This window comes from Hesperophylax consimilis, chromosome 18 (genome assembly GCF_061612785.1).
Source record: "Hesperophylax consimilis isolate HC1 chromosome 18, BYU_Hcon_1.0, whole genome shotgun sequence".
NCBI lineage: Eukaryota > Metazoa > Arthropoda > Insecta > Trichoptera > Limnephilidae > Hesperophylax > Hesperophylax consimilis.
The window spans coordinates 17488908-17510864 of NC_142853.1; the positions used below are offsets into that span (position 1 = coordinate 17488908).

The following is a 21957-nucleotide window of genomic DNA, read 5'->3' on the forward strand; positions in this document are numbered from 1 at the left end:
TTTAATTTGGGAGACGGGTGTGGCTACCGCAGCCCCGGGAACCATTCATTGGATACCCAATACCTCTGACAAGACATCCTTGCGGATGTATCAACCCATCAACTGCGTAGCGGGTCGGATCGGGAGAAGCCGGTTGAGTGATTCTTTGACCTCTCCATCCAAAGTCTTTTGCAACGCAGTGAAAGGGATGACTCATATATCCATCACTCCTGAACACATTGACTCTCGGGTTCCTACCCACCCCTCATACCCTTTTTTCCCAGAACTTCCTTTCCTTCCTTTCTTAAAAATACCCTACACACATCATCACCAAAGATTACATAGGAACTGAGAGATTTTTTTTACACCATGTCCACACAGGAGGCCATGAGAAAAACAATTTATCTCAGGGTCTTTGTCATCTTCGGAGATCCTGTGTAGAGACTATTTATAGGGAAAGGAAAGAAAGAAAGTTCTGGGAAGGAAAAAGGTTTAACGGGAGGGTAGGAGTCTGGGGGTCAATGTGTCCGGGAGAGACGGACGAATGAATCCATCCCTCCCACTGCAGTGCAAGACGATGGGTCGAGAGTTTGGCTGGAGAAGTTAAAAAGTATCCCTTTACCATTCTATCCCGATCCAGCCTGCCATGAAATGGGTGGTCAAACGCATCCGCCACCAAGACCTAGACAAACCTAACTCCATGAACCCGGACACCTTTGTTGTAGTCACCAAACGTAGCGAACCACTTGGGTGACCTACGGCATTCTCTTCTTAAAGGCTTCCTGGGTTAATGTGAAAGCGAGAGAAAAATATGAAATATTTGAAACAGAAACTTCAACTTGTGTGATCTTACATTGAATTAACCGTCAATCCCTTTTTGCGACGGTACAATACAACAAGGTACAGATCATTCCTGTGGTGGAGAAACTCTGCTTTTACCAGCTTGTTCCCATCGCTGGAGATCTTTTGTCTTCTACGTGAATTTTTCCACCTTGTACTTGCGTCAGAGTAATCCAGTGGCAGAGAAAAGAGTTGCCCATACTCGCGATGAGCTAATAAGACTAAAGTTTCATTCATGTATGTGGTGCTCTGGAAATAAAAGGAATCACACCTTAGTCACAATATTACAAAATAACCTAAACAATAAAAAAAATCCAAACCATATGCGGGAATAGGGATTTTCTACCGAACCAAATAATGGTTTTTGTTTACATAACAATTTTTTGCACAAATTCTAATTTATTCATGTCAGTCGGTGTTGCTACAGTAAATGTATATTACATACGTTCTAGTATTTATATTTTCAACACACCTCGTATTTTTTTCTGTTTATTATAATATCATCGTCCTTTCGAGATCGTTCCACGTAGATTGTTTATTCTAAATATATTGGTATAAGTAACATTTATCATCATTTTTTTTAAACGTGTTTTAAACATCGAAGCCAAGTAAAAACGTTAGGTGTTCAATACTGACTCCAGGGCAAATGAATAACATTTTTATACATTTTTTTTCATTGTTTGCTCAGTAACATAACCTCAACTTTACTGTAGTAGATACATTCTCTTTTACTCCATTATAAAACGATTGAAATAGTCAACTTATTTATCTAACGATAAAAAAGCTTTGTTTGAACACCATTTTAATGAGAATATAAAATATATATTTACATTTTATCCTGAACATTCCCCAGGGCTGTATATATATATATATATACAGACTAAAATCAATACATCACTTGAATTACAGTACGTTAAATAACATTCCCAACTTGAATTACAGTAAATGAAATTAAATACCTAACTTGAATTATAGTACATTAATTTAAATACCTACCTAGAATTACAGAAAATTAAATAGTATTCCTTACTTGAATTACAGTAAATTAAGTAACGTATCTAATTTGAATTAGGTACGGAAAATTGTGTAAAATACCTAATTTGAATTAGAGTAAATTAAATAAAACTTGAATGACAGTAAATTAAAGAGTATTCCTAATTTGAATCACAGTAAATAAAGTAAATAAAATAAAATGCCTCACTTAATTTTCTGTAAATTAAGTACGGAAACATAATAATACGGTAAGATCAACTTTGAAGGAAAGGATAAGAGAGAGAGAGAGAGAGAGAGAGAGAGAGAGTGAGTAAGACGGGGGGAGGTGGTGGGGGGATCAACGACATCAAATCTATTCATGTCTGTCGATTTTCCCAATTTACGATCACAACATTATATAAAAAAATACATCTTAATACCTAAAGCCACCTTACTAAAAATAAATATATTTAATTATTCAAACAACAACACTAATTAATATATTTCGTAGTTCTCCAGAATAACTTATGGGACTGTAACAATACTGGAAAGCAAATTTTGAATCAAAATCTACGAAAAACTAACAAAATTTTCGAAGAAATATAATCATGACACTACACAAAAATAATAATTATAATTATTTACAAAATTTGAGTTCAGTAAAAGTTCAAACAAGTTTTAATACAACTGGAACACATGACAACAATTACTTTGGCGCCATATTCATTTCCCCCGTATTGCCAAAAAGAAGAAATAGTTTTTATATGATATTGAGTAAATTATGTAGGTACTCAGTTCAGAAAGCAGACTGCTAACAGCATAGTTTAGAATCTTCAAAAATGCGTATATTTCTTCTGTGGTGACAAGTGATTCGCGTTAAAAACATAATACATTACATTAAATTCAGTATTATTCAGAGGATTTCCAATATAAATTGATTTGCATCAAATTGTAATATTCACTTGTTTACCAAAACACCTAATTTATTCATGTCAGCGGGCCTTGCCATTTGCAATAATACTACCCAAAGCTTCGGGAGTTTCGGAATCCTTTATGATATTAATGTGGTTCCTGTCGACCTTAAAACACTCACAAACTGATTGAAATGTTGTGCAGATATTCGTTTAGTCTGATTGGGAAATGATGTTTATATGAACATAGTACCAATCAAATTGCTTATTGTTTATAAACCGTTAAGTACCAAGACCATTTAAAACGAGCAAATAAATTTCAGATTCTATAAATTCTAGTATATAGTTAGATTTCCACAAAACATTAGCTTTATATTACTTATGTTGCTTTGATATCAAACGGGTACGTAAAGTATTTGCTTTCAAATTGTTGTAATAATAATAATCAGTTGAAAATCCACAATACCTTTCATGGAAAAAAAATTGTTTTACAAAATTATTCAATAATTCTTACACAGGGTTGAAAATTGATCATCTGATTTTTTTTTATTTGCGAGTAGTTTAGTTACTATATACATTTGAAAAATGTTTTGTCTGTCTAACTACGAGAAAATTCCGTTTTAGAACAGGGACAATTTAAAAAAAAAACAACATACATATTTTATATAATATAAAGAAAAGAAAAGAAAGAAAAGGAAAGAAAAAATTAAAATAGATTATAAACTAAAGAGCTAATGTTTGATTGCCAAACTTACTAAAACAATAATAGTAATAAAATAAGAGATATATTTACTTAATACTAAAAGGGTTAACACATAAATTAATATCGGGAATTTAATTCATCTCATATCCCAACAAATTTGAGATATGTGGCTATAAGAAAATTAACAGCTCTATTTACGTAGTGGTTACTAGATTTTAACACAAAATAAAACATCTATCAACCTCTAATTATATAAATAAAGCAATGTATTCAAATTTTCATATTCCTAACTCACTTTGTTTACACACTTGACTAGTAGGGAAGTAAGTTATCACCTACCTCGACAAATATAACAGGATCCACAATATCCAGAATGTGGATGAGCTCAAAGTACAGTTTTCCTTTTTCGTGTTTGTGGAGAAGAAAGACATTGTCTTCAACCACAAATTCTTTTTCTCCCGAAACTTCGAAGATGCAAGGAAGACTTACAGCCTCTTCAGATATCACTTCTCCGTATACGGAATTTACTGCTATGCTTGTTTGTTCTCTATCTGTAAGACAAAAAAAATAAAACGATAAAATTATATTAAATTTAAACTTTCATATTTTTGAGTCGATAATTAAATCGATGTGGGTGAATAATGAATTACGTTGACTAGCTTGTATGTTTTGGTGTATACCCACTAGTCAAACAGATGTTGTGTGTTTTTAAGAACTAGCAAAGTGCAGCATAAATCAAATAATTTTAGTGACGTTTTTGGGACTTATGGTAAATTTACTTGTATTTTTTTTTATTTTAATGCAAACGGTAGGTATAACATGTCCCATTAACATATACATAAAGTTACAAGTATAAAGTGCAAAAAAGTACAAAGTATAGAATAGACAAAAATGTTTATTTAAAAAAAAAGAAGTATTAATTATTAATACTGCTTGCAGATGATAATACTATAGCAATAAAATACTTTTAACCAACATAATCCCATAAATAACCTATAAATAACCTAAATTATTGCATCAAATTACAGAATGACTTCAATAGCGTAACTACTAGCTATATTAATTGTCAGAATAACCAATTATTTTCAAATGTTTCAAAGTGACACATGTCATATTCACAAGATGTGGCGGTACATCTGTATCTGTAATGAAAACAACACTTTTAACCAGCTCTGATAAGCACGACCTTGGTGTGATTCTCGATTGTAAGTGAAGTTATTGTCTAATCCAATGAATACCCAAAAAACGATTTTTTGATATATCGTCAGAATCTATCTAAAATAAATAATATCATCACTCACGGCAAATTTTTTATTTCAATTATTTTAAAATACGTGGTATTTAATTGAAATTTACAAGACATTGATACATTGACTGCCTGTTTCTTTTGTTACCAATACATCGTTATTTTGTATAAAGGGTAAAGAATATAATGTAAGATTTTGGGCCTTACTAATAAACGTGCTTCAAACCCTACACAACAGATAACCAACCCTGAATATATTTATGTATATTTTATTTTATTTTTCATCTGGATTTGAGTCCGTAACCACTCTTCTACTGAAAGACGCAAGACACAACCCACACATACAAGTAAGCATTTAAAGCCTACAATTACATAAAAACGTTTTTTTCTCTATTATATTGAACTACTAATATGAACGTACGATTACGCACAGTGACATAAACATTTATCTACGTTATTTTTCTGATAAAATGAATACTATGCCGCAAGGCAGCTTTCTTGATTATTTCCAATAAAAAAATTTGTAAGATAATATATTTTCAGGAAAAAAGTAAAAGCTACAAATTGTCAAAGAATTATTATCTCGAAATTGAAGTGAATATTTTTTTTACGCGCTGAAAATATAACTTTGATTTATCAAACAAATATTCAAATTAGCGAAGTGATAAAGAATGATAAGAGGCATTCTTTCCAAATTTATATTGTCTTTGAGCATTCTGGGTCGTATAAAAAGCATTCAAATGCCAACCTAAGGTATTTAATAAGAACCTCAAAAACCTCCAGAAAATCTCAAATATTCCCTGATTAAAAAATACCAGAATGAAACTCACGCCATAAAATATTTTTTCTTAGAATTTGTTGTAATCACGTAAGTAGGCTGTGTTTGGATGGGAAGAACTAGTATGTTAACATGTTTTGCCTTTGGCTTGACACATGTTACATCATTTACTTCCCTCGAGAAGTTAGTTCCCTTAGTTCCATGTTGGGGAACGCATTTTTTTACATAAGCACCACACAGGAGGCCCTAAAGAAAATAATGGCATGTGTGATCTTTCGGGATGCTGTGTAGAAGGTCTTTTTAAGGAAATAAAGGTGAGAAAAAATTCTGGGCAGGAAACAGGTGTGAGGGGAGGGTAAGAATATGGGGGGTCAGTGTGTCCAGGAGTGACGGACGTATGGATTCATTTTTCCCACTGCGGTGCAAGACGAAGGGTCGATAGAGTCCTGTTGGAGAGGCCAATGAGCCTCCTTCAACAAGTGTATCCCGATCCGGCCGCGTAGTATGTGTGGTATTTCTCAAGTCTCTAGCTGGGAATCGCTAAACTTGACTCTCTCAAATAATATTTGCATAGTTGATTCCAAGTGTTTCTCGCTGGCATTACGCAAAAAATATCTGCCGCCACTTTCACATTTACGAAATTAAATGTTTTGTATAAATTAAATACAATAAGGGAGAAAATTGGTTTGAATACTTTTATTATGCATTGCAAAGACCGTAAAAGCTGCGTAGTGTGTTTAATTCCTCGGCTGGCTAAGTCTTCCATCACAACACAAGTAATATTTTCCGCTTACTGTGATGGTAGTTGGAGATTTTTAAATATTATCGGGTTATTCGTAACCCGGAAATGTTTGCCTTTCTTTTTTTCGTTTGCCAGGTAAGGGGGGGACTGCGGGCGAATATTCCAAACTATGCGAATATTTTTCGAAACTTACTAAAAAATTATCAGTGTGCTGAAACGTGTCCTCCTTAAAATGATTTGAAAATACCTACTTTCTGTTAAATAATCATTTTTAAAACGCCTAATGCTGATTTTTTATTTTTAAAACGCCTTAGCAACATAACATATTACATGTTGACATATTCAATACCAACTTGGCAAGTTTTGTGGATCATTTAAAACATTTATTTCAACAATACTCCTAAACACATCATGTAAACCTACAAATAGCTGTAAATTTCTGTTTTTGTTTCTTGTGTTTGTATGACTTGTTGCATAGCTTTTATCAAATGTAATTTTATTCTTATTTTTTATGTTTCAAAGTATCTGTCAAATTAAAATTATACTACCAACCATGTAAAAGCCCTCTGGGCGTTAAATAAAATTACAACCAGCTAGAAGGTATATCACATTGAATCGGTATGATGTTTTGTGATGTTTTCACCGTGTTTTTGTATTTTTGACGGCCTCCATGGTCGAGGGTAAGGCTAGACTAGCAATCTGGCGGTCGGATTGCTCAAGAAAATTGTATTTTTGACGGCCTCCATGGTCGAGGGTAAGGTTAGACTAGCAATCTGGCGGTCGGATTGCTCAAGAAAATTGTATTTTTGACGGCCTCCATGGTCGAGGGTAAGGCTAGACTAGCAATCTGGCGGTCGTATTGCTCAAGTAAATTGTATTTTTGACGGCCTCCATGGTCGAGGGTAAGGTTAGACTAGCAATCTGGCGGTCGGATTGCTCAAGTAAATTGTATTTTTGACGGCCTCCATGGTCGAGGGTAAGGTTAGACTAGCAATCTGGCGGTCGGATTGCTCAAATAAATTGTATTTTTGACGGCCTCCATGGTCGAGGGTAAGGTTAGACTAGCAATCTGGCGGTCGGATTGCTCAAGTAAATTTTATTGATAGATTTGTATTTTTTCACAAATGTATTATTTAAGATAAAATGAGATAGATATATTTGCGGTACCTTCCAGAGTGGAAGATGCTCTCAGTATCGGTCTGGTGTAAGACTACCATTCAGAAGTGAAATTTTGCTTGAAATGGCTTAAGTCGTGTTTGGTGACTAGATCTGAATAGCCAGGTACTTACCCATCTTCCATTTTTCCATCTCCTTTCACTCTACACTACCTACGGCTTCACAAAATACACTAATTGGGGATGCCATAGATTCACTAATTCCGTGCGGTTAGGAGCGGTTGGGACTTTTGTGCGGTATTCACGTAAAAAAACAAACAAAAATGCTGTCGAAAAAGTACACATTGTTGAGAATGATCTTCCAATGTCAGTAAAGAATATTAAAATAATCGAATGCGAGAAATATTTTTTTTTCGTTACTAACGTATCAAGAGGGATTCTTTTAAAAATTATAATCAAATAGACTTTCAAAAGATTTAATTTAATTTATATGAATGTTTTGAATAATACAAGGACAAAAAATAACTAATGTATTCCTTAGTATTAAAGGTAGGTGTTTAAAAGTAACGTGTTGACCCCTGTCTTTGAAATAATAATTAAAAAAAATACAAATATAAAATGAAAAAACATCAAGGAGAAAATTTTATTTATTTTTCCTCCCATCTTCTTCTTCTAAAAAATGCAGTTTTATCTATTTTATTGGATTTTATAGATGTCTTCAACATTCACAGTCGTTATGGAAATCTTCCTATGTCTTAACAGATCAAAGTGACAAAAGAAAAGATGAAAGCAGATCGGTCGCAAAAAAATATGGTCCAGATAATAAGAATCTGAATGGCCTTTGAAGTTTTTATTATGAAAAATAACGAAAATTTATGGAACAATTTTGGCCTTTTTTGAATGGATGTCATTTATGGTGATCTGTTCGATGCAAATAAATCGGTAGGGAAGTTATATTTGTGATAGAACCGAATTAGAATAAAGAAGAAGTTATGGAGAGACAAACGCTCAACTTAAACTACCTACTTTTAGTTTGAATCGTATTCTTGCCATAAAATTTGATAACAGTACTGATGGAAATATATTTTGTTTCTTTTGAACAATTTCTATTTATATGTGGTTGACCCTTTTACTACCGGTTTTCTAGCCAAATAAATTATTAGTAAAACATGATTTACGGTTCGTGGGAAATAATAATAAAAAATTTTATGGTCAGCAAGTATTGCTAATCTGATGAAAAATGTTAATACAATTGAAAACATTTACCAAATACAACGTCTTACATTTAAGTATGCTTGAAATGTTGTCGCAGTATGCAACATTATGGCAAAAAAACTATGTTTATATTCTTGTGAAAGGGCATAGTCGTGTTTATTACGTAGGTGTATGCGTTTGCCATTGTAATTTTTTTTTTGCCCATATTTAATGCTGCTTTGGCTTATTGTTTCATGTTGTAAATACATTGTTCATATTTTTGAATCATAAAATAATTCGAAAAATTAAACCGGTGCTTGAAATCCCATAAAGGGCTTATATATTTTTTTAAAATTCATATTTTTAGATGGGGACATTTATTTTTCTATGTGGAAATGACCGCTGGTTTCACAATTGTGTCAAAAAGATACTGGTAAAAACATTGCATGTAAATAATAACTTAATGAATAATTTTTTATAACTTGATTGTTCATAGATTTTTGAATAAATTAACATAACAGGGCACGCACTGAAAAGTCGAATGTCATTATGCTTAAGGCGAAGCTTAATATCAAATCACTACATAAATACGTACATTATGAATACCAAAAATATGCTTTAGATAAATTGAAGGTTTTCCTATCGTTTCGCTTGAGTAGAATACAAATAAAAATATAAATTACTCAATACAAAATATGAATGTTCTCTAAAATTTTTTTAAAATAGAAATATGAACGCATAAAGGAAACAACTTTAAAAAATATAGTATTAGAGCTAAGATTATCTGTGAAAGTTTCAGTTGATAAACTTTTTTGCTTACTTATAAAATTATTTGACTCCGTTTGTCAAACGATTTAAATGCCTATTACCTAAAATATAAGGTATACCAAGAATATACACATTTTTGGCTTGACTTTTCCTCTTAACCTGAAAATGGCATAAACGTCCACCCACACAGACATGTTTCTTGTAAAACGTACTCCGCTGCTGTCCGCTCCAACTTCACTCACGTTGGTCACGTTTATGATGTTCACGCATTCCTAGGGTAAGTTTTAACACAATATAAGGGTCGTGGTCATGTGTACCCGCATTTAGAGATTGCCCTATCAAGGGTTAAACGATGTAAAGCAAATGAAAAATACAATAATATTTAATCACAATACATAAAAGATACCGAAAAATATTTTTTTCTTAGTTTTGTTGAGTTAGTTAATATTATCTTATAAAGAAATTATTTTATTATTCAGTAATTTTAATTTTACTTTTCATTGTTGTGATGGCGTTCTTTAATTAATATTATCAAACTGTTGCTAAGCCACATTAAGACGACTTTCTTTACCCCTGCCTTATTTTTATTTGGATGATGTTTAAAATGATTTATTATTTTAATATTTTCGGTTAAAACTGATTTATTAAGTATGAGACGATTACAGTTAAAATTTTAATTTTCCCGTTTATTGATGGCAGGTTTGTCTTAATCTAATCTAATATATAAAGGAGAGTGTCTGTTTGTGGTCGGTTGGCGGGCTAGCGGGCGGGCCGAAGGGCGGGAGGCGTGTATATGATTTGTATTCAAAGTTAAAGTTTCATTCCGACACTGATGAAATTTTGCACACTTGTCCTTTTAAACAAGAGGAAGATCGCTGTCTATATTCTATTTCCAAAAAAATTGTGTAAAGGTATAAAGGTTTTATAATAACGAGTCCTTTTCTATTTTATTGAGATTTGTAAATACATGATAACTCAACACAATGACAATTCAATACACTTTTAAAAAGTGATATAAAGTCATTAGAAACGATGAAAAAAAAAATTAAACCTAACCTAACCAACTTAACCCAGTTAATAAAGTTTTTGTTTCATCACTTTCCATGACTTTATATAACTTTTTAAAGATGTGATGAATTATCATTTTGATGATTTATCCGGTCACCGTGTCAGCACTATCAGGGACTTGTATGAAGAACTGATAATCTCTAAGTATTAAAACATGTGTGAATATTGTTCATATTTGAATAAATAAATAATATTTCAAATGAATTTTATATACTGTCAACTTCAGAGATATTGTAAAACCATACTATAATTTATCACAGCAGTAGGTAGGAATGATAATGCCTTTTTGGCCTCACCGTGCCTCGACGTTAATTTTTCGCTGTGCGCCATCTGATTCTACCTTATTTCCCTACTTATTTTTTTAAAAATAATGTTTTTGTTAACTATACCGTCCTACCCGATAATATGTTTATATATTTATAAAAATAGTAATACTAGGCATAAATGCTAGAAGTGCCTAGCCTCAGTTTTGGTAATTTGATTTAGGTATTGTAGGTTTTCTTAAACGTCCTGTCTTTGAATGCTGTGAATATCTACAGCAGGTGCTATGAATTGGTGAAATTGAGGCCTAGAAGTCGAGTGATTGATTCAGCCTTTTTAACGCCAAGATATCTATAAACAATAATCGACATTCCTGAGCGATTAAATAATTGGCACAGATAATCCACCGTAAGTAGTTTACACAGAATAGCTGCTTTAATTCAGAGAAATTATATTTTTGATTCTGCCTGTCGACATCGGCGGCGCGCAAGAGGTGACATTTATAATCACAACAGATTACTCTCGTACGGTATCAAATTGCTTTTCACGATTCTTGTCAGAAACTTCTGTTGTCTCACAGTCGAGTAGTATTGCTAGCAGCACGAGTACTAGTACAGACATGGCAATTTAGCAAGTACCATTTCGTTAGCCGAGCGGCAGAAGATAATAATCTATTTTGTCGTGTGACCCAATACATTGGCGTGCCGTGGCTTCATACAAAATATCTTGTTAGCCAGGGACAATTCTTGACTTTATACAGCAAGTTGCTGGCAATTCAATAATAAAAAAACAGAATCATGTGTTTAAAATATATTGATTATACTTTGTTCGTTCACAAAATCCTAGCATGACATTAACGAATCCAGGCCCCCCTGCTAAATCCTTAAGCCGTAGCGAACCACTTGGGGTGACATATGGCGGAGGTGTTGGTTATCCAATAAATGGTTGCCCGGGCGGTGGTACCCAAACCCGCCTCACAGATTGAGCCAATTTAGTTTCAATAAAGCCTGCTCTGAAGAGCTAGCAGCATTGATCCTCTGTGCACTCTGTGGTATCTTATTCTTGACCCTCTTCGAAGGTACATACTTGCACATTACACTCGAACAACGAGTGGGTCGAATCACTCGTTGTGGAATGACTTGAAAATCGAGGCCCTGAAACTCGACTGGCACGGGCGGGACACCCGTTCACAGTTGATGTTGACTTCATGAGAATGAAGCCATGCCATTTTTTCCACTTGTTTTTGTGTAAGTCGACTATTATGTAAAACGAACTACCGGCATCTTTCTTTCTTCCATTACATGATCAGGACCTTTTCAAAACCCGCATGAAAATCCTTTCCTACAGCCCCTACCTTACCCCTCTTCATAATACTGACCAACCGGGTGGCGGAATATAGTTTCCCTGTCTTTACACGGTACAGAAAAGGGCGCTCTTATGAGTTAAAAAAGTGATAATTTCTCGCGAAATAAATGATGGAGAATTTGGGCCTGGAAATTTTCCCGTACAAGTCACAGCTTGAAAACTTCTAGTCTCCCGCTAGGAAATACGTTCGATATTGCGCCGCGAAGTTTTGTCATTTGTGCCATTAGCATATTTTATAGCGTATAATCTGCCGTCATTGATTTGAATCAGGAAAATGTGTCGTTGAAAAATTGAAATATAAGAACGTTGTCATTTTGTGTGCATTTGCTGAAAGGTTATTATAACGATTTTCTGCAAGTTTGAAATATAAGAACGTTGTCATTATTTTGTGTGCATTCGCTGAAAGGTTATTATAACGATTTTCTGCAAGTTAGAAATTTAAGAACGTTGTCATTATTTTATGTGCATTCGCTGAAAGGTTATTATTACGATTTTCTGCAAGTTTGAAATATAAAACGTTGTCATTATTTTCTATTCATTTGTTGAAAGGTTATTGTAAAGATTTTCTGCAAGTTTGAAATATAAGAACGTTGTATTTGTTTTGTGTGCATTCGCTGAAAGGTTATACGATTTTCTACGAAGTTTGAGTTACCCTAACGAAAACACATTTTGTCTATTGTTTTTCATTATTGACTGAGCGTAGCGAAGTTTCGTTTTAATCGATCGTTTTGCATTTCGTCTCTTTAAATTTTGTTTGTACGTTCCGTTTCCGGTTCAAGATGTTGGCCAATTTAACGGTTGAGGAATTCATAAAAGATTTTTTTATGTGAAATCGTCTTGTTAATTTGGACTTTCTCATTCGCATTTTTTAATATTGTAGGACTTATCTGCCTGAAGAAAGTTCTAAAAAATTGGTCTTTGACTTAGTTTAATTTAATTTAATATCAACGGTATAAATATACCATAAACAATGGTAACATGTCACAGTTAAAATCGTTAGTTATTAGTGATGTTTTGTTGAGAAATTATAGTCTTATTTGAAATAAAACAAGTTAAATACAATACGTCTATTATTTTATAATTGTGTAGACTTAACGTAGTACCTACCAACTTACAAATATTTTAGAGGAAATTTTGGTTTTGGTTTATTAAATAAGAGAAAATTGGAAACATTTTTTTTTCACTATTCACAGAACAACTAGTACATTCGCTATAAAGTTGCCTTTTAGTGAAATAGCGGAATTAAGTAGGTATAAGGAATTTGGCGAATTTAAATTAGAAATGATTTCACGGACGTCTATAGAAAAATGTATGTACGTTAGAAACGCAGTGGTGCAATTTGAATTTTTGGCGATTATTATAGCTAAGAACCTTAGATTATGCAATAAATTGAGAAAAAAATAGTCGCTAGTGTGGAGGACAACTTAACAATGGTCAAGTACCAACCTACGCAAAATCTCCAAAGAACCATGTTAACTAATACATTTCTACGTTTGGTGCTATCTATACATTGATGAAAGAGTAAAAAAAAAATTGTTGGGTACGTTGATTGATTAGTAGTGCCTCTAAGGTGAAGTACCTAGTCACCAAATAGCTCTATCTATATAGGTAATATAGCGTTCAAATCCTCCATCACAACGCAAGTAACATTTTCCGCTCTCTGTGATGGTAGTAGAAGATTTTTAAATATTATCAGGTTGTTCGTAAACTGGGAATGTTGGTTTTTCTTTATTAAAAAAATAATTATCAGCACTATATTCTCATTAAACTTCGCTAACCGCAAAACAGATCCAATTTACAGATTAACGATCAGCAACCGACACTTAAATAATTCGGTATAACGCAAAGTAAACAAAATAAATACATTTCGTTTAAGTTCCCCAAAAACGAAATAATTCCATTCGGGATATTCAAAATTCTCCGTTAGCTGACTCGAATTATCATTCTAAATTATTCACCCTGTAAGGGAAAATTTATCCAAGGCAACAATTCGGCAATATGCTAACGTTGCCAAAGGGCAACCCTTTCAGTAACAACACTAACGCTTGACAGCCGTTATCATGGGTTATTCAATAATCGGCAGTTGACGGGTTGTGGCTTACATTCATTTATAGGTAACATTAATTATTTTCGAATCTAGAAAATTGGTAGGAAAGTGGTATAATAATAATAATAATATATTTCACGTGAAATTATACAATAAAACATATACGGAAACTTTGACTAGCCAACTAGGAATGGATCCTGTTTTAAGCCAGTCAAATTGAAAAATTTATTTCAAATCATAATTTCACATTACATTGTTTAATTAGAGAACATTTTATTTTATAGAAGGAAAAAGTGTTAAAATTGAATTTCTGTTATAAGCTTTAGTTAAATTTACAATTTTGTACTTATAAGCGAATAAGCGGTACATTATATCATTATTATTATTACTTATAATAAGCGGCATAACTAGGTACTTTCTTCTAATTATTTAGAAAATATAGATTTATGTGTTCCGTTTTTGTGTGAAGTAAAACAATTTAGTTAATTGAAATTTTGGCTTAGAAAGATTAAAGCGAAAGTTAGGAGGGTAATGTTGAGAGCAATGGTTGGGAAGGAATAGATAGGAGGATAAGTTAGGAGGAAAAATTGTCAGAGAAAGGGGGTCATCAGCACGAGTAAAGCTACCAATGAGGCCCATAGTGTCAAGTAATGTTTTAAAAAAGTATGCTGATCTAATAACAAAAAAAAAATAAAAAAACCAAACATTAAATCAAGTTAGAAGGGAAGGTTAGGAGGGAATGGGTGTTGTTGGGATAGAAAGTGGTAAAGGGAATGCTGTAAGGAAAAGTTAGGAAGGAATGATAAAAATTAAAAAAAAATAAAGGGTAAATTGGGAGGGAAGGTTGAGAGGGGTAGTCGGGATAGAAAAATAGAAAGAAAAGCGTATGTATTTTGAAATCACGGGTAAACCTAGATATAATAATGGCTAATAGATTCGTAATAGAAATAATGTCAAAATTATAATTCAAATAATTAATTATTGAAATGAATTATTATTGTGCGGAATTATGGGTGAAATAACTATATTTATGTAAAAGTAGCGTATTTACTACATAATATACCCTAACACACAACGATATCATTGGAAACTAAACCGTATAAATGGATCACGTGTTTTGTGTTTAGGACTGAAGTTTCAGAAATGTATACATTGTTGTAATAATTGCCAAGTTTCAGAAAATAAATAACATAAAATTAAAGCAATTTTCGGCAAGTTAAAATATATCAATTATAAAACTCTACGAAACAATTTTAATTAAACATCGAATTTACAAAAGGCAAATTATTTATTGTTGTAAAACTATAAATAATTAAAAATTAATTTGAATACTATAGTTTAACGACCTTTAGTCAAATTTTAACAATACAATGAGTGGGGAAACTTTCAATGATGTGAGTAACCATTAATAAGTTACGAGGATTTTATTCGGAAATCAATAAGGGCGTAGGTATACAAATAAAAGCAATTTGATTTACTCACCTAAAAAGGAATTGTAAAAACACGCATTGTATAACTTCGTTAGCTAACGTTTTGGACAGCATTACAGTGTCCAGATCATCATCATCACACATCTGCCTTGATGATTGACACTGTAATGTTGTCCGAAATATTGACAGAAGGAGGTAGAGAAACACGGCATAATTCTCCAAAGATAAATCATTATTATTATTTTGGCTGTGAAAATCTTAAATATCCGACATCGCAATAGTTTGCTAATGCATTCAGAAGGCGGAAATAAAAAAAAGCATAACTATAATTGCACAACAGAACTTGTAATTAACTTACTGACCATCACACCGTTTCCCCACAGGGGTAGGCAGAGAGGACGGACCGCTAAACAACTCGGTATTGGCACACACTCCTTGCCTCATTTACATTCATACATCGTCTCATACATACTCTTATATTATTCTGACTCTTGACATGGCCCGACTCAAGTATCTGATTAACTTGATCGTGCCATGTCTTCTTCGGGCGTCCCCGACATCTTCTATCATTCGCATTTGCGTCATATATTCTCCTTTTACTACTTTCCTCGTTCATTCGCTCTGCATGTCTAAACCTTCTAAGCGTCTCTTTCTTACCTTTACTCACTATGCTTAGATCAGCCATTCCATTTTTTGCGGATTTCACATTTCTCAAACGATTTTTCGTGGTTTTACCACATATACGTCTCAGGGATCTCATTTCTACAGCACTACTTACAAATCTACTTTCATCCTTACTCTGCCAGTTTCATTCCTCACTGCCGTACATCAGTGTAGGTACCAGCACTCTATTGTGGACTGCTAGTTTTGATTCTTTGGACAGTTTTTTGTTGGCGCCAACCCTTCAATAATGGAATTAGCTGCATTCACACTTCTTTCAATATCTTTGTCAGCCTTCCCATATCTCGGAAACGTCCTTCCCAAATACACAAATTCATAAATCTCTTTTAAGTATTCATCATTCTCAACTATATTGCGCATTGTTTTCGTCTTTCAAACACCATTACTTTAGACTTGGTTACATTAATCATTAACTGATTCCTCATACACAATTCGTTCATAATAGACACCAGAGACTGTAGATTTTCCATATTGTTAGCAATCAGCATCGTATCATCAGCAATCAATAGGAAACATACTTTCAGATTAGTTTTTAGATTCTCACGGCCAAAAGCATTTTTGTTGTTTGTTTTTGGGGTGTTATGCCGTGTTGCGCTAACTCCTTCTTTAGCCGACGTTTCGGACAGCGTTGCAGTGTCCATCATCAGGGCAGATCCGGTAGATCCATATCTTCGGATCTACCGGATCTGCCTTGATGATGGACACTGCAACGCTGTCCAAAACGTCGGCTAAAGAAGCAGTTAGCGCAACACGGCATAACACCCCAAAAACAAACAACAAAAATACTTTCAGATTACTTAAATTCACGCCCAATACCACCACTTTCAATTCTTGCATACAATAATTATCCATGTATAAATATAAAAAAAACATGGTGAAATTACTCAGCCTTGCCTTGTATATAAATAAAATATAACACAGAACTTGGAAATAAATGACATAGATCTTATATATGAATAATATAGAACTTGTATATGAATATCAGATAAATTGTATATGAATAACACAGAACTTGTATATGAATAACATATCTTACATATGCTTTAAATAAAAAGTACCTTCTCTTTTATGTCGATTATGACTAAATCCATCATCAGATAATTCCGCCAGGTACTTGACAGTATCATAGTAGTGTTCTTCCAGAAATGATCCCCAATTCCAAGGGTTTTCGCTCCAGGTTTTCCAGAGACCGGGTTGAATCGAAGAAGAACTTCGGCATTCGATCTGCATTAAAAAAATCACAAATTAAATATCTGTGCTGATGATGTGATGTGATTTTACGATTATATGTTGGTTGATAACCCTGTATGCAGGACTCTCGCCTAGCAGCAGGACGGATAGTGATTTATTCAGGATGTGTCAGTTCGACACAGATATGTGTGGTTAAAAATTTAGATGTTATTTTGCTGTCCGATGATATTTTATATCTTAAAAAATGTTTTCTATCACACTTCGCCACTGATCACATTCCCACACGTCGGCTTCGCAATAAACCATGTGATATGCACTTTGTATCGTCTATACAGTGCAGCTGGAACGAGATGGATTGCATATTACATGACCAGCTAGGCTGTACGCAGGGGCGACATAAGATGGAAAAACATGTTTTTTGACGAAAAAAATAATTGCAAAGTGACAACTTAATTTTTTACTCCAAATAGATCAGGAATTAGGTATATTTGTTGCACGTTCCATGGTGTTAAACTAAGTATCGCCCTGCTATGACCACATTTTAGATTCGAAATATTCCTTGAAATGGCTTTATCATATTTGTATTTGTCTTGTACCAAATCAGAACAGCCAGGATTTAGCCTAACCTAACCATTTTCTTACATATCTCCTTTTTACAACACACCCCAATCGAAGATATTATGGTCTCGCTGACCTCGTTCAGTTAAAACTCGTGGGCAGCATTATATATTTAAACATTTTTTGTAGAAGTACGTAGGTACCTTTAAAAAACCTGTTTTGCCGGTTACTGAATATTTTAAAGAAGTCGTTTTGAATTGCATAATAAAATTCCTTATAATCGTAAGTAAAATTTTTTTTGACACCTCATAAAAAATAATAAAATCCACGATGAAAATCCAACATAATAATTTCTTATTCGTTTGAGGGAAACGTTGAAAGGAAATTCGTCGAGCTACTAAGAAATTCATAAACATATAAGATTTAACCGTTAAAATCTACCAAAAAACACGTTATATTATTTACGAGGGCATTTCGTTATCCCCTTTGTTTGGCGAACTGAGCTACGCAGAAAATTGTTCGAAAGGTAAAATTTGAAGGTGAAAATTCACTATGAAGGCATAACGTACCAAAGCTATGAAGATCAGGCAAAAGCATCCATTATTCAAATGAAGGAATTACATTTGTAAGCAAAGTGACATTTTACTAGAAATTGTTTATGATCCTCAAAATTCAAGCAACTGTTTTAAATAATGTACAAAACAAGAAATTTGAAATTACTTTGCAAAAAATAAGAAAATAGTTTTCACGCTTTAAAAAATACACTGAAAATACGAAATGAGTTTTATACTTCGTGCCTTTTGACTTATTTAGTTAAATTAGCAAGCGTTGACGATATTAATTCGAGGAACTTTGTTGAAAAGTTTCAAGTCACGTTCTTAAGGTTTTAAATGTTCATGTGATGTTTAGGAACTTTCTACTAGCTACATCAATTTTAACTCCAAGCATCGAAGGCATCTCATCAATACAGTATGGTTTTAAATAACCCACACTTACGGCGAAATGGCGCTGTAAAAGATAACGGCCACTTGCCAAAAGCGACAAAGTTATTTCATATTTACGTGTGATTCATGCAAATAATGGTCAAAAGTTGTTATGAAGAGGTAATACTACTTAATAGGTTATTACAGATTCTTTATAAAATTGATAAAATAGAATAAGGGTAGACCTCCATGATATTAACTCAAACCTAAACAGAAGGTTTTGGAATATTTACATTTATATTAGTAATTTGGTTAGGAATTGGCTTGGTGGTTTTGTACCTTTTAAGATTCACTAAAATATCAAAACAGTAGATTAGACTTTATCACATATAATAATTCATATTATTTGGATTCCTACCTACGCGGTCAAATGTATATTTAAGATTGAAGAAATAGATAATTCTAATTAATCTAAACAAACACGCACAGAAAAAAGGTAACAGTCGCCACTTGGGATCGAACTCAGAATCTCTGTCTTACCGATATGATAAATGATTTCTATTGAGAACTCTTAAGATCTCAAAGGCTTAGTCGTTAAAAGCGTTGTCCCGGTTAGAAAGACATCCGTGGTTCGATCCCCAGTTGCGACCGTTAATTTATTAACTTCTGTGTCTTGTTCTGTTTCATGTTTCGTTTGGATTTATCAGTTCCTATTATATTTTAGAATCACAAATAATGACATACAAAAGAATAAAGTGAAAATTTAATACAAGAATATATAGGAAAAAGTCGTTGACGTCCTCGCGTTGTGAACATTACAGAACGATTGAGCGAATTCAACAGGATCTTAGTCTGGAAATAGACATAGTTTTCACAGACTGGATTGAAATATATAATTGCCTTAAGAAGGAATCAAATTCGTAATCTCTTGACTACAAGTTAAGTGCGTATACCTCTTATTGCCGAGGTCATTAATTATCGGATCAAAGCTCTATTGTAATATTAGGTTAGGTTATGTAAAAAAATCACAAAATGACTCGTTTATTGCTGTATTGACGATTATTTTACATGTACGGTAGTTTGTAAGGCACAAAACTCGGCATGATGTATTTACGAACGTGCATGATGCAAAAAACATATCCCAAGACAGAGGTAGGTACGTAGAGCCGCACCATCTCTATTACTTAGGTAATGGATTTATTTCGCATCAGAGCAAAATAACGTGTAGAAGGAGTGTATTTAAACCTTAACAATTCCAGGGAAGCGAAAGAAGCAAGATGAATAATTACGTCAGATGTAGAAGGATGTGATCAAAAACAGAATCCCTGCTTATCCCTGCCAGAAGATGGCTCTGAGGTTATTTCTATTAACATGCGAATCCATAATATATTCTACCGGTGTTTCCAAGGCTTGGGAATAACTTAAAGTTAGATTAAAAAAGCCAGTAAATATAATAATTATTCAAAATAGGTATTGCCACAAAGAGACTATCTTCACGAAAACAGTATTTCAATATTTTAATATCACGTACAAAATATTATAATAATAAGTGGATTATACAATTATTCATACTCACATAGGATTTCGGATTCAAGATAAAACACAACACAATTACAAATGAAAACATTTCACATTAATTAATGTATTATTACGGTATTAAATAATAAGAAGTCGACTCAACCGCCACCGTTATTAAAATGTTGAATCATTGTTTCAAATAATGTATTATTGTTGCTACCGTACAACCAAATGCATGTTATAACATGTGGTCAATATCACACCCACTCGTTGGGTCGGTAGGAATATTATAAGTTTTAAATACGAAAACATTACCACAGTCGATTTACACTGAGCAGAAAATCAACGGAAGTATGATTTATATCGGTTTTAAAGAAACTTTATATTTTGACCTTTCGACTCCTAGGCTCCAGACAAGTCGGTAAAATTCCTAATCAATTTAAGAGAGAATTTTGCTATTTCAAATTGTTTTCATTAATTTTACCAACCTGCCTTTTTATTTTGCCTTACTTCGGACGTACAGACCCACTTACAACATTTTTTTAAAGGTTTATTTCTTCAGTGACAAGAAGAGAAGTGGAGGGAATAAGAAGAGCTTTAAAAAAAGGAATATTAACATATTTAAACAAGATTATTACACATATATCTTACTATTATCAATAATAAACCAAATCAATGCAAACTCTAAATCTGTGAAATTTTTTAAACATCGTAATGAAATTGGCACTGTTTTCGGTTTGAGATTTATGTACATTTTAATGCAATTATTTTTAGCTCACATTATTTTATATACTAAGGACCGGTTGTTTCGGAGAATTTGAACAATTCATCAAATTTCAACGTTAATTTGCGAGTTCTGTGAAAGTTCTATTCAAGTTCTGATATTATATCATTATGGGCTAGTTGCTTGACAGAACTGAAATAACAACAGAACTAGAAAATAACAGAATTAAAAATATGGAAAATATCTTTCACAGAACTCGCAAATTAACGTTGAAATTTGATGAATTGTTCAAATTTTCCGAAACAACCCGTCCTTAATGATTAATGGATCTTTGAAATTTTAGTACAATTATTTTGATATCCAATTTGTAACTTTTTTGTTTTCTTTGTCAGGTAGTATTTTTTAAAACATAATTTTACACGATCAACAGATTATGCAGTTTACAATTTTGCACAATGTTTATGAATACGTTTTAAATATAAGATAGTACTTTTGTTTAGAAAGGGACTGCTCATAAACGTTGGAATGAAAGCTGTACACTGAAAAAAATTAAGAAGAAAATTGAAATTAAATAAATTATTTTACTAAGGAAGAATAAAAATACAGTAACTTGAAAAAAAAAATAAAAATTATTAAACCTTAAAAAATTTACAACAAATTATTGTTAACAAAATATGTTTACAGAAATTCAGCAATATAATTTTAAAAAATGACGCTTTGCGTTTTTTAAACAATTTACTTCAAATGCATTTTTTTGTGATTGGTGGTGCGCAACACATTAACGTTAAAAAAATCCATCCCTTTGACGATCACATTTTATGAAAATCATTTTTCAAAGCGAGCTGTGAAATTTCACGTCCATTGATTTAAACGTTTTTTCCCGCTGTACAAAGGGGAAGAAATGAACCAGTTGCAACAGGTTTTTTCCTGTTCTATATTTACA

The 21957-nt window shown here is 32.9% G+C and overlaps 1 protein-coding gene across 1 annotated transcript in view; it reads right to left on the reverse strand.

The window, feature by feature from the left end:
- fs(1)M3 (female sterile (1) M3) overlaps positions 1–20454 on the reverse strand; it is a 111680-nt gene extending 91226 nt beyond the window's left edge. The window contains exons 1-4 of the mRNA XM_089642217.1: positions 20349–20454; positions 17159–17324; positions 3745–3956; positions 833–1068 (exon numbers count right to left, since the gene is read on the reverse strand). Coding sequence (XP_089498343.1) covers positions 833–1068; positions 3745–3956; positions 17159–17324; positions 20349–20399 — 665 coding nt within the window. The 5' untranslated portion in view covers positions 20400–20454. The remainder of the gene's footprint in view (positions 1–832; positions 1069–3744; positions 3957–17158; positions 17325–20348) is intronic.
- Between the last annotated feature and the right edge of the window lie 1503 nt (positions 20455–21957).